At 42.9% G+C, this 14,490-nt stretch overlaps 1 protein-coding gene across 2 annotated transcripts in view; it reads right to left on the bottom strand.

Annotated features, from left to right (window-relative positions):
• LOC131192588 (potassium voltage-gated channel subfamily D member 1-like) overlaps positions 1-14,490 on the bottom strand; it is a 68,316-nt gene that overhangs the window by 18,610 nt on the left and 35,216 nt on the right. The window contains exons 3-4 of one of the 2 annotated variants that reach the window (XM_058171847.1): positions 1,170-1,332; positions 973-1,056 (exon numbers count right to left, since the gene is read on the bottom strand). In XM_058171847.1, coding sequence (XP_058027830.1) covers positions 973-1,056; positions 1,170-1,322 — 237 coding nt within the window. In that variant the 5' untranslated portion in view covers positions 1,323-1,332. Of the gene's footprint in view, positions 1-972; positions 1,057-1,169; positions 1,998-14,490 lie in introns of those variants that run through there. The other variant, XM_058171846.1, reaches the window with a different exon arrangement.

Below are 14,490 nucleotides of genomic sequence, written 5' to 3'. Positions count from 1 at the left end.
GCCTTTGTTTTATTTGGACAGCACTTTAATTAAATTGCTCTCATTAATGAATGGGACTTTGCACAAAAGAAGTTCGCAGCTTCCCCTAGATTTGATGAGAGGGAGAAGTAGGGATGGGAATCTTGGACATAAATCTAAACCAAATGCCAACATTTCCAATGAACCCATTCGAGGGATTTTGTGATTATATTAACAAGTGTGGGAGATAATAGAGGACCAGAATTATTCCCTGGGGAAGAGCATTCCAGCATTGGTTTCCAAAAGTGACTCATAGTGGAAGCACTGTTCTAAGCTTGGCCCAAGGATGTGTAACTGTTGGCCCTGGGGATGAACATGGTACTCAGCCTAATTTCAAAAGCCCTCTGAAAACAATCACATCAACTTCTCATTTTGCCAGAGAAAAGAGACAGACTCCTTTTGCCAGAGGTCTAGACTGATCATTTCCAGATTGTTTCTGAAATTAGGCTAAGTGCTGCATGCATCCCCATAAATAAAGTAAATAAAATGGGGAGATAGAAAAACAGATCAAGAGAGAGAAAAAACAATAACAGATGTCACAGAAAGTGGATGGCCAAGAAAGGGAAAGAGGGCTGGTATATCCCATTCTTTTTCTCTCTTCTTTTTCCTTATCTTTCGGCAACTAGTTCTGCCTAAAACTATCTTTGGCTTAACACACAGCTCTGGCAAATTATTCTTAACACTGATGGAATGCAATGGAGAGAAAACGTCTACAGCCCAGCTGTAGTCAACTCCAAAGATCAAAGGTTTAGGTTTGCTCATTTTGACTGCAGTAACAAAAACTGAGCATATTGGCCCAAGCAAAGAGGAGGAACAGCATGTGTTTCTCATTCACACTGATCCTTGTTTTCCTTACCTAGGAAAAGTCAGTTGGTTTAAGAAAATCTGTGCCATTGTTTTAAGGATGCCCAGCATGGAGAGGGCACCAGGGTGAACAGAGAATTCAGTTCATACCTCAAGGCCTCCATTCTGCTTGTACTGAAGGTAAGCGTTGGTAGTGCCACTCTTGGCCAGTCGTATTCGGGCCAGGCGAACTTTCTGTAAAGGGAGAAACACAGAGAACTATTTGTGGAATGTCATGGATAATTGAGCTCCCCATGTCTGTGGTCTTCTCCTCCTCCTCCTCCTCCTCCCCCCACCCCAAAATCTACCTGCTGAGCTCGTCGCTTATCTGCCCGCTGATTTTGGTGGTAGATACGGCTGAAGTTGGAAACAATGACAGGTACAGGAAGGGCGATGACCAGCACCCCACTTAGAGAGCAGATGGATCCAAAGATCTTCCCTGCAATGGTGCTTGGAACCATGTCACCATAGCTGCAAGAGATACCACAGTTACTAATGCAGCCCTTAAGCCATCTCACAATTGCCCACATAAACCTGTTACCCTCTGTCTTATAACACTCAGAAATTAACATATGCCCTCCACCAATTAGTGCCTTTCAGATATGTTGAACTTCAATTCCAATAATCCTTATGTGGTATTCCACTGGACTAAAGGAATTGAAATCCAATGTATTTGGAAGGGTTTTCTTGGCTGGTGTTCCAGAAGGCTGGGGAGAAAATAGCTGACTGCTCAGTAGCATAATCAGGACTTTCAAGTCTGGAATCCAAGATTGTGCAGTCTTTCCTCTGTCCTCTCAACACCAAGTAATCAAAGACTGGCAAATAAGAAACGGACTGTCAGTTTTGCTCAGCAAATAGCACCAGCTATACTGGGGTTCACCAGGATTGCCATTGTTCATTTAAACATCTTCCCTTCTCTTCACCATTAGAAAAATAAGCCTTTACATTAGGCAGTATTACCTCTACTCCTCTCTCTATATTACCATTCTGATGAAAAAACAGGGCTTATTCCAAAGTCAGTAGGTGGGTTCCGCAACTGAAGCCCAGCTCATTGCCTTATCAAAGGAGCCTGCATAGGATAATTAAGTTCAGGTTTGCAATCAACAATCAGGCTGTGTATATATCTAGATGGGTGGGGGCATTAAGAGTCTGTGTGTGTGTGTGTGTGTGTGTGTGTGTGTGTGTGTGTGTGAGAGAGAGAGAGAGAGAGAGAGAAATTTTGGATGGGATGCTAAATTTTTCATTGACCCCTCTAGCACACTGTTAAGAGCAGCTTGATGTAAAAAAAATCAAGCAAATGAAAAGATCTTGATCTTTGATTTTCATGCTGTGAAAATGTTAAGTTATGTGACAAGCTGCTATTAAGGACCCAGGAGGATGACTAAATAATAGTGGTGGCGTATCTACTAGATAGCTTGGGTTGTGTGTGCTGCATAAGAATTATGTAAGCACGAGCCTGGAATTTTTGATTCACATAAACTTGAACTTTCTTTGACCAGTACGAACTTCCAATATGTTTCTATTAAGGGATTTTTTTTTGTTATTCATTTATTCAGTTGTGGTCAATTCTGTTACCATATGTGTTTTTGAAAATCATTTTTTGAATATCTATACTAATTATGTAATTTTTGAGTATATATTACAAAAAGGAATGATTAAATACGTAATACAAGAATGTTATTTATGGTTTAATCATATATTTAATTTTTTTTAACTGTAATTAAATTTACAATATTTAAGTGGCATTCTAATAGTTGTTCAGATAAGAGCTTTTAGGCGGAGAATGACCCTGGTTAATATTTGGATGGGATTTCTTTAGTATACCAGAAGTCTACCCTAGATTAAGAAGTTGAAAAAATATCTTCAAAGAAGACAATGGTTGATTAAAACTTACTTATTCCGTCTCGCTGGACTGGCTTGAATTTTTTAAATTTTTAACTGATTTTATGGGTTTAAATTTTTATTAATTTTACAGGGTTGATATTGTATTTTAAAATGGGGCCAAATTGAATAAGTTTTTTAATGTTTGTTTTTAGTATTGTATGTGTTGTTTTTGTATTTTATTGTGGCTGTAAACTGCTTTAAGTCCTTCGGGAGAAGGGCGGTATACAAATTAAAATATTATTATTATTATTATTATTATTATTATTATTATTATTATTATTATTATTATTATTATTGATCACTTTCTTTTTTTAAAATAATTTTATTCAACATTTTTCACATTTAAAATCACAGTTACACTTTTACAGCTTTCTGTTATCAGAATTTTTTCTTAAATTCATCATATCCTTTGGCTTATTGTGTACATATACATTCTTATTTCTTAAATATTTATCTACTATATATAATACTACTACACTCTAAATATATATTTTTTCCTTCTATTATCTTCCCTTAGCAATCATTATGCATTGATTTTAGACTTCTTTTCCAGCCAGTTATACCACCTATTCCATGTCTCATAATATATTGTTTCCTCTCTCTCCTTTAATTCTATCGTTAATTTGTTCATTTCTGCGCATTCTAGCACCTTTTTTATAATCATCGTGTTTGATGGGGTTGATCATTTTCATATCATTACTGGGGAGTGGAACCACTGATGGTGTAGAAGGATGATTAGGAATTTCATCTTTTTTATATACAGGACTGCTGTAAAGAATTTCTTTACTTGTAAAGTGAATAGAAAAAAAATCTCTCCCAATCTGGTGCCTTCCAAATATGTTGGCTTTCAATTCCCATCATTCCTATTCAGCATGCAAAATAGGGATGATGGAAGCTGGAATCCAATACATCTAGTGGAATTGATCAGAAAAGTTAGTATGAAATTATCTGATGCTCTATTTGTATCTACATCAGTAGACGCATATCAATGAGAAGAGACTGAAGACATATGAAGACAAAGTTCTACAAACTGTTCCCCAAAATTCAGCCACTTTCATTGACCACTAAAAATCAGAATGGACCTAGGTAATAAAATGATATCTGCTTAGGAAGAAGCAGGATTTGCAGTATAGATTGATGGGGTTTTGAATGACATTTTTTTGAATATTCAGTCCCAAAAGAAGCTTCATGCAGCCAAATGAAACCAATAAACATGTGAACATGCTTAGAACTAATAAGAATATTATATGACTCAATATATACATTTCACCAGTTCACCAACTCTAATCCACTGCTACAGAAGATTTAAATCTTCAGCCTGGTTGGTCAGTAGTGAAGGTAAATAAAGTTTCATTTCATGATTGCCCAACTCATTTTGAAACTGATCTTCCCTCCCCCTAAAAAGAGATCTCTCTGTATATAAGTATGGTGCAGAGTACCCCATCGTAATAATAATAATAATAATAATAATAATAATATTTTAATTTGTATACCGCCCTTCTCCCGAAGGACTCAGGGCGGTGAACAGGCAGATAAAATATAAATACACACAATAATTAAAAACATCCCTTAAAAAACTAATTTAAATGCCCAAAATGTTAAAAAACATACTCCCCCATAAAATCACAAAATTTTAAAAACCCATCCAATAAAAATAAAAATCAGGCTAGTCCAGCCATACGAAATAAATAAGTTTTAAGTTGCATCCTCCATATAGCTGGGATGAAATCTTATAATTCCCACTTAATGGCTACAATAATTTAATTTATTAAACTTGTATACCACCCAACTCTCAATGACTCTGGGCTATAATGGAGGATGATGCTGGCAACAGTATTCTAACGCATCTGGAGGACACTGGACTTGGAAAGTCAATCCTGATACATCAGTTAAACCACTTAAAAGAATATTAACCCATCTAATACAGGCAGACACATTTCAAATAATAAAAATCTTCTATTTTCAAATGAATCAATCTCTTTCCACTCCCCTTTATCCACCAGCATCAGGCTTTAAATCCTTCCCCTTTTTTTCTTTAACATATAAATGCCTCTAAATATATAACAGCTAATGATCCAGAGGGACAACCACCACTCCCCCACACATATCCCAGTCAGAGGTGGTATTCAGCTGGTTTTGGACGATTCACTCGAACTGGTAGAGGAAATTGAATTCCGTGCCCAACCAGGTCTCCGTAATGCCCATAAGGTCCGTGGGCCCCCCCCCTGTATAAGATCACAAATCAGGGGGGCTTTGTTCACCACAGACCTTGCATTGCACAGCATCAGCCAAAGGTCCAAGCTCTGAAGATTCTGGCCACTCGGGGAATGGGAGAAGTCTGAGGGTTGGCCCACCAACTCGTCCTGGCTCTATGCTGTCCTATTTAGGCACGTTTTCGAGGCTGGGCGCATGCACAGGTGTACACGTGAGCAAAGCATCTGCGTGGAAGGCCGGGCGTCTGCGTGGAAGGTGGGACATATGTGCAGAAAACAGGCACGAGCGCGCACGAAGTGGTAACATAATGTGAAACCCACCGCTGACCAGTTTTTCTGGAAGTATGGCTTCATGGTTGAGCTGGACACCTTCCCATATGATCTTGTTTCCCAAAATTCTGTAGGTGGAGCTGGTTGCTCTCCATCTTGTGTGTCCTCCTCCCCAAGGATACCTAGCTGTCATTTCCAGCCTACAATGGAGCAAACTCCATGTAACCAGTTGACTTAAGGAGTAGGAATCTATGGCACCTGTCAGAGAACAGCAGGTTCCAAGAATTATGGCCTTAATAACTCTTTTCTATTCTGATGAATGGGCCCTTGGGAGACCATTAATAGGACCAGTGCTGGGGAAAGAAGGAGGGGAAGCAGGTAATTGAATATTAAGACTCAGCAGAGACCAGAAGGTACGAAGGAATGAAGAAACAAATGGATTTTGGATATTTTATCCAACTCAGCATTGCTTTCTCCAAATGATTTCCAGAGCTTCCTTGTACGTTCACATTTCAGTTGGGTTAAAGAATAAGGGGGGAGGGACTGTGCTTTCACTAAATTTTACAACTCTGAATCCAAGGGCCTTATAGTTAAATATAGGAAGTTTAAATGCAAAATATACAGGCATGCTATTAGAAACAGAGTCTATATTAGTTTCCAACATACATTGTGACTTACTGGAGCAGATCAAGGACAGGTGGTTTGCATGCCAATGCTGAAGCACTCCAACTCAAACTATGCATGCAAGCTGAAAAATTTCAGCCTGGTACCGAGTTAAACACATCTTTCTGCAAATTTTAATGCATGCTTACAATTTATGTCCAATTGTGTACAGGTTCAGAGAAGAAACAGCAACTATGGGAAGTGCCAAAGTCTGGATACTCTTTCAATCAGTCCTTCTCTGATTGAATAGATCTTCTCTGATAAAAATGACAGCTTCCAAATATTGTAAGCTCTATACCCTAACCCTAATCCTAACTGTACCCCACTCTCCTGCAATTCTATATACTAATCAGTCCTGGAAGGTCCCATCTATCTTCACATTGTTCTCGGTAGTAATTAAGAATTATATTCCTTTTTTTAATCCAGAGCTGGACAATCTTTTGAGATTTTGACACAGAATGCTTGCCATGGTAAAGTGATGGTTCATCTTGTCCTTGAGAAGGCATTTATTTATTTAATTTTATTAATTTATTAATATACCGCATAGGGTCACCAAACTCACGGTGACTCTGGGCAGCTTACAGAAATAAGCACTGCTGAATTTAATCTTTTGTCTGGTCTCCAACTGTCTCTTATTAGGGAAGGTTGTTGAGAAGGTGATAGGTCTGAAACTCCAAAGGACCCTGGAGGAAGCAGATTATCTGGATTCCTTTCAGTTGGATTTTAGGATGGATTATAGTACTGAGATAGTACTGATCATGCTTGTTGATGATCTCTGGTGGGCTTGAGATGGGGGCAGGTGCATCCATCCTAGCCTCCCTTGCTCTTTCAGCAGTGTTCAATACCATTGATCATAGCTTATTTATTTATTCATTAGATTTATATGGCTGCCCATCTCACATAAAGTGACTTTGGGTGGCTAACACAATAAAAACATCAATACAAAACAAAATGCAATTAATAAAGCCACATCAAAAAGAAAAAAAAATGGTCGCTGAGGGTAAATCAGTCAACAACAAATTCATGTAACTTATGAGCTCATCCACCCGCTGACCGCCGAGTCTGACAGACAAGCTGGGTCTTAAGAGGTTTGCAGAAGGCCAGCAATCTGAGGAGTTTGGGGGCAGCATAGTTTATGACAGTTCTTCTTTCAAGGCCAGTCCCACTCAGTTTTGTCTACTCCTGAGCTCCTCCATTTTATTATGCCTCAGGACTTAACTCTCTCCCTCCTTCTAATACCTACATGAAACTATTGGATGAAGTTGCTAGTCAGCCTGGGAGTTATCTAAGGTACTAAGTATTATCTATACATCCATGAAAATTAGTTGTACATCTCTGCTCTTGGCCATCCATCCCTTGGGATTCTGGGCATGCAGAGTTTGTGTTCAACTTTGATGGCAGACAAAACTGATTCACAGGACAGCCACTGGGGCTACTAACTCCAAATCTGAATTGGCTTGAAAACTGTCCCAGTGATGGAGTTGAATAATTGCTTCACAGCCTCCTTTTTTTGGCTCAGGCATGAGGAAAGAGTGTCTTTCATGGAGTCAGAATCACTCGTATATTGATTATACCTTTATCTATTCTATTGGGTCCCAGGGACTGAGAACTGAATTATAATCAGTGCTAGATTTAGAGCAGGGGTCCCCAAACTTGGCAGCTTTAAAACTTGTGGACTTCAATTCCCAGAATTCTCCGGCCAGCATAGCCAATCTTCCATTCCTTTCTGGTATCCTGTTTCCTACTGTTCCACTCCCACGATTGGTTGCTGCCTCAAGCTGCTGCTATCACAATTTATATTAGCCCTTGAACTTCCAACTTTATGCATTTTTTAACCAGATAATAGTTAGAATCTTTGCTTTATTACAAAACAGCAAACTTTTTCATCCTTGCCTATGAGAACTGTTTCTCTCTGGCTGTCCTCTGACCTCAAGTTTATTTACATATTTACCCAACTTGCATTCCCTATAAATGTATTGGCTAACCTGAATTCTTACTAGCACTCAGCAAACCAAGGTCAAGTTTCTGCCTGATAAACTAATACTAAACTAAAATCTAATACTATTGCAAAAATAAGATAATAAAAAATAAGTTCCTATTGCAAAAATAAGAAACATTAACTAGAAAGTAAATATGAAAACTCTTGACAACTACATCCCTCTGCCACCAATTCTTTACTTCACTGTATTTTACATCAACAAAATTCTAGCAACTGGTGATAAGTTAGCCATTTGTGTTTGCCTTTTATTTCTCTTTTATAATATGCCAAAAACATCTATGTGGCTTTCAGCACAAGGAGCATTTATAATATCCTCCTTGTGCTGAAAGCCACATAGATGTTTTTGGGCACAATTTGGGTTAGTATCTATTCTACATTTTCAATATTTTATTTATTTATTTATTTATTTATTTATTAAATTTTTATACCGCCCTTCTCCCGAAGAACTCAGGGCGGTGTACAGCCAAAATAAAAACAAAGATGTATACAATTTAAAACAACAATTAAAAAGAGCAAATTTTAAAGGCTGATTATTAAAATTTAAATTAAGAAGTTAAAAATATTAAAAAACCCAATTAAAATACATCACTAATTATGCCAGTCCCGCTTTAATGAATAAATATGTTTTGAGCTCACGACGGAAGGTCCGAAGATCAGGCACTTGACGCAGGCCGGGGAAGTTCGTTCCAGGCGTCACTGCCCCCACAGAGAAGGCCCTACTCCTGGGGCCGCCAGCCGACACTGTTTGGCGGACGGCACCCTGAGGAGACCCTCTCTGTGAGCGTCTGGTCGGTGGGAGGCAAAGGGTAACAGCAGGCGGTCTCGTAAGTACCGGGTCCTAAGCCATGGGCGCTTTAAAGATAGTTACCAAAATCTTGAAGCGCACCGAAGACCACAGGAAGCCAGTGCAAGCTACGGAGCAGCGATGTCACGTGGGAGCCACGAGCGGCTCCGTTACTACTCGCGCAGCCGCATTCTGGACTAACTGCAGCCTCCGGGTGCACCTCAAGGGCAGCCCCATGTAGAGAGCATTGCAATAATCCAGCCTAGGCGTAACCAGGCGTGGTGACCGTGCATAAGGCATCCCGATCAAGGAAGGGGCGCAACTGGCGAACCAGGCGAACCTGGTAAAGGCCCTCCTGGCGACGGCCGCCAGGTGTTCATCAAAAGACAGCCGTCCATCCAGGAGGACGCCCAAGTTGCGAACCACCTCCTTTGGGGCCACTAACTCGCCCCCAACAGTCAGCTGCGGATGCAGCTGACTGTACCGGGATGCCGGCATCCACAGCCACTCCGTCTTGGAGGGATTGAGCTTGAGTCTGTTTCTCCCCATCCAGACCCGTACAGCTTCCAGGCACCGGGACAGCACTTCGACCGCTTCGTTGGGGTGGTCCGGGGTGGAGAAGTACAGCTGAGTATCATCAGCGTACAGATGATAACTCACCCCGAAACCACTGATGACCTCACCCAGCGGCTTCATATAGATGTTGAACAGGGTAGGCGAGAGAATCGACCCCTGAGGCACCCCACAAGTGAGGCGCCTCGAGGACGACCTCTGCCCCCCTGTCAACACCGTCTGCGACCGGTCAGAGAGATAGGAGGAGAACCACCGATAAACGGTGCCCCCCACTCCCAATCCCTCCAACCGGCGCAGCAGGATACCATGGTCGATGGTATCGAAAGCCGCTGAGAGATCTAATAGGACCAAGGCAGAGGAGCAACCCCTGTCCCTGGCCCTCCAGAGGTCATCCACCAACGCGACCAAAGCCGTCTCCGTGCTATAACCGGGTCGGAAGCCGGACTGGAACGGGTCCAGATAGACAGTTTCCTCCAGGTGCCGGGGGAGCTGCCATGCAACCACTCTCTACACCCTCCGCCACAAAGCGAAGGTTGGAGACTGGACGATAATTACCCAAAATAGCTGGGTCCAGGGAAGGCTTCTTGAGGAGAGGTCTCACCACCGCCTCCTTCAAGGCGGCGGGGAAAACCCCTTCCATCAAAGAAGCATTTATAATCCCCTGGAGCCAGCCTCGTGTCACTTCCTGAGCAGCCAGCACTAACCAGGAAGGGCACGGGTCCAGTAAACATGTAGTTGCATGTAACCTCCCCAGCAACCTGTCCATGTCCTCGGGAGCCACAGAATCAAACTCATCCCAAATAACCTCAACAAGACGTGTCTCTGTCGTCTCAGCTGGATCATTGCAATCTTGGTCCAAACTATCCTGAAGCTGAACGATTTTATCGTATAGATAACCGTTAAACTCCTCAGCTCGTCCCTGTAAGGGGTCATCCCGTCCCTCTTGATGGAGGAGGGAACGGGTCACCCGAAACAGGGCGGCCGGGCGGTTATCTGCCGATGCAATGAGGGTGGAAACGTAGGAACGCTTCGCCTCCTTCATTGCCACTAGGTAGGTCCTAGTAAAGGACCTCACTAGTGTCCGATCAGCCTCGGAACGGCTAGACCTCCAAATACTCTCTAGGCGTCTTCTCCGGCGTTTCATCTCTCTCAGCTCCTCGGAAAACCAGGGAGCCAATTGAGATCTACGCCGGGTCAGAGGCGCAAAGGCGCGACACGGTCCAAAGCCCCAGCCGCGGCCCGTTCCCAGGCCGCAACCAGTTCTTCAGTCGTGCCGTGGGTAAGATCCTCAGGAAGCGGCCCAAGCTCCGTCAGGAACCTCTCCGGGTCCATCAGGCGCCTGGGGCGGAACCAACGCATTGGCTCCGTCTCCCTGCGGTGGTGGGCGGCGGTCTGAAAGTCTAGGCGAAGAAGAAAATGATCTGACCATGACACCGGTTCTTTCACTAAATCTCCTAAATCCAGATCATTTACCCACTGACCAGAGATAAAAATCAAGTCTAGCGTGCCTCCCCCAATGTGTGTAGGGCCATCAGTTACTTGAATCAGGTCCAAGGCCGTCATGGAGGCCTGGAACTCCTGAACCACCGTCGACGACAAGCCGGCAGATGGCAGGTTGAAATCCCCCAAGACCAATAGTCTGGGGATCTCAACCGCCACGCCAGCAAGCACCTCTAGCAGTTCAGGCAGGGCTGTAGTCACGCAGCAAGGAGCCAGGTACGTGATCAACAGCCCCAGCTGATTCCGGTGGCCCCACTTCACAAGGAGGGATTCACAGCCAGCTATCTGAGGAACAGTGGACTCCCTCGGTTCCAGACTTTCTTTAATCACAACCGCCACCCCCCCACCCCTACCTTGGGTCCTCGGCTGATGGAATGCACGGAAACCCGGAAGGCACAGTTCGACCAGGGGTACACCCCCTTCTGTGCCCAACCAGGTCTCCGTAATGCCCATAAGGTCCGCGGACTCCCTCTGAATAAGGTCACAAATCAGGGGAGCCTTGTTAACCACGGACCGGGCATTGCAAAGCATCAGCCGAAGACCCAAGCTCTGAGGGTCTTGACCATCCGGGGAACGAGTGAGGACTGGGGGGCCGGAGCACGTGATCGCTTTTAAACATCGAACACGTGCTCCCGAAGAGTGATACGGCCCCCTGCCTCCGCCATATCTGCCCCTCCCACTCACCGTACAGATGGGATAATGTTCTCCGCTCTGTACAATCCCCTCCCCTGTCTTGGACCAACTGAAATAGTGATTGACCAATAGCAGGGTTAATAATCTCCTGGAATGATATGAAAGTTATGTTCAAAAAGAACCTGCTTGCTTATTTATTTAGCTTATGGCATCTACAGAGGTCATGCAATCACTGATGTACAAATTTAGTTTAAATAAAGCATCAGGATAGATGATAGACAGATAGATAGATAGATAGATAGATAGATAGATAGATAGATAGATAGATAGATAGATAGATAAAATATTAAGGTTAAACCATAATAAAATCACCATAATATCGAGCCATAGAATTGCAATGGGATAGATCTGATATCTGAAGAAGCTAACCATCTAATGCTTCTGTTATAGCTGTGATAAGATCATCCCAAGTGCCTTGAAATTTCCTGAGGAGACATTCTTGAACTATATATGTTATTATTTGTCTAGTGCAGGGGTCTCCAACCTTGGCCGCTTTAAGACTTGTGGACTTTAACTCCCAGAATTCCTCAGCCAGTTTTGCTGGCTGAGGGACTCTGGGAGTTGATGTCCACAAGTCTTAAAGCGGCCAAGGCTGGAGACCCCTGGTCTAGTGTATCACAGGCACATCGCGAGCTCTCTGCCATTCCCATTTAAAGAGCTTTCCTTAGTTCTGGAATGGCCTGTGATGATTCTATTCAGGTGCCTTGATATTTTTCGGAGCAACTGCATTCCTGAAAGTGGTTTTGTTAGATCTGTGTGATCTGTTCTGTTGTGGTTATTAAAAATTGCCCATTTTAATCGTCATTGTTCATCTAGATCAGGGGTGTCAAACTTGATTTCATTGAGGGACATATCAGGGTTGTATTTCACTTCGGGGGTTGAGGGTGGGTGTGGGCAGGGTGGGCATGGCCAGCTTGACATCACTTGTGTCGGGGGCGCCTGTGGTGGCCTGAGCACTCTGCCAGTGAAAATGGGCTCCCAAGCTGTTTTCGGCTGTGACAGCACCCTGCAACCCTCTGCCAATGAAAATGGAGCTTGCAAGGGATGCAGGCAGCCCTCCCGAGCTCTGTTTTCATTGCCAGAGGGACCATGGGTCGATCCTTTGCTGTTTCTAAGGCGGCCCTGCGGGCCACATCTAAGCACTTCGTGGGCCAGATCTGGCCCCCGGGCCTTGAGTTTAACATCCCGATCAGTGGTGGGATTCAGCCAGTTTGCACCACTTTGGGAGAACCGGTTGTTAACTTTCTGAGCAGTTTGGTGAACTGGTTGTTGGAAGAAATCATTAGGGCAGAGAACCAGCTGTTAAATTATTTGAATCCTACTACTGCCCCTGATCTAGATTGTAAGACGTATGTTATCCCAAAGCAGTTTCCAAGACTTAAGCTTGGTGAGAGGTAAAGAGCCTAATATTTTATTATTGGAAGATCTCTAGAAGTCAATGACATGTTTATCTTATTCCACTCTTGAACTGTCAAAAAGAACCTATAAACGTACTTGTGCAAAAACACACCACATATTGCCAGATATTTTTTTCCGAACACCATCACTCTGCTAAACAAATAATTCCCTCAACATTGTCAAACTATTTACTAAATCTGCACTACTATTAATCTTCTCATCATTCCCATCACCCATCTCCTTCCACTTATGACTGTAACTTTTTTGCTTGTATCCTTACGATTTATACTGATACTGTTTCCTGATTGCTTAATTGTAGCCTATGACTATCATTAAACGTTGTATCATTAAATGTTAAATTTGTACTCTATGACTATTATTAAGTGATGTAAATGTTGTACCTTGATGAAGGTTTTATGTACACTGAGAGTGTATGCACCAAGACAAATTCCTTGTGTGTCCAATCATACTTGGCCAATAAAAAATTCTATTCTATTCTATTCTATTCTATTCTATTCTATTCTATTCTATTCTATTCTATTCTATGTTTACCTCCAGTAGTCTAGCTGCGGAAATTCATCTCCTTTCCAAGACCAGCCCATGTTAAAGGGGAGAGGCAAACAAAGCTGAAAAAAATGCCCCAAATCCTTTTCTTATTTGTGCGCTGTAAATAAAGACAGTACCACAAGATCAATTTTATGCTACTGTAGTTTTCTACTAGCACAGGCACTGGTGAACAGCACTTGGCTGGAGCTATAAAGTTTATTTCCACCTGCATTGTATGAACATGTGCTACCTGTTGACTTGAATCCTCACTATTCAGCTTTGTGGAAGACCTCAGGCTCCAGTGTTAGCAAAGAGAGAGAAACGCTTGTCTCTTGTTCTACTTTCTGACTCTCATATCAGAGGCAGGTAAAAGAATTTGGGAGGCTGGTCAGAGTGCTGATGGATACAACAGCCATGCTGCTGGGGTTGGGGAGGCTTGGATAAGATACCTTCTTGGCACATGAAAATATGCACACTTCTGAGTATTGTTAGTATTCCCTTCCTCCTTTGCCCCACCCCCACCCCAACTTCCTATTTCTTAACAGTTTCATTCCTTGTACATTTAAAAGAAGTTGCGGGCACTGCAGAACAAATCAGCCATTATCTGTGGTGTCTTCACTTGTCCAGACAGTCTTTGAGGAAGGAGGAGGGGCAGAGAAGGAAGTGGGAGGTAAGGCCACTTTTATAATGCCTTGGTAAAGCCCAGAGGTGGGTTGCCCCTAGTTTGGACTGGTTCGCAAGATCCGGTAGTAAAACCAGTGGGAGGCCCTGCCCACCGACCTGGATGTCATCAGGAAGCTTCTGCGTGCGCTCCCGTTGCGAACCAGTAGTAAAAGTAAGAAGAACCGACCCCTGGTAAGGCCACACTTGGAATACTACATTCAGTTTTGGTCACCACGATGTAAAAAAGATGTTGAAACTCTAGAAAGAATGCAGAGAAAAGCAACAAAGATGATTGGGGACTGGAGGCTAAAACATATGAAGAACAGTTGCAAGAACTCGGTATGCCTAGTTTAATGAAAAGAAGGACTACAGGAGACATGATAGCAGTGTTCCAATATCTCAAGGGCTGGCACAAAGAAGAGGGAGTCAAGCTATTCTGCAAA

Source organism: Ahaetulla prasina, chromosome 2, assembly GCF_028640845.1.
Source record: "Ahaetulla prasina isolate Xishuangbanna chromosome 2, ASM2864084v1, whole genome shotgun sequence".
NCBI lineage: Eukaryota > Metazoa > Chordata > Lepidosauria > Squamata > Colubridae > Ahaetulla > Ahaetulla prasina.
Note: the sequence above shows the minus strand (reverse complement) of the source record. Positions and strands in the feature narration are given on the sequence as shown.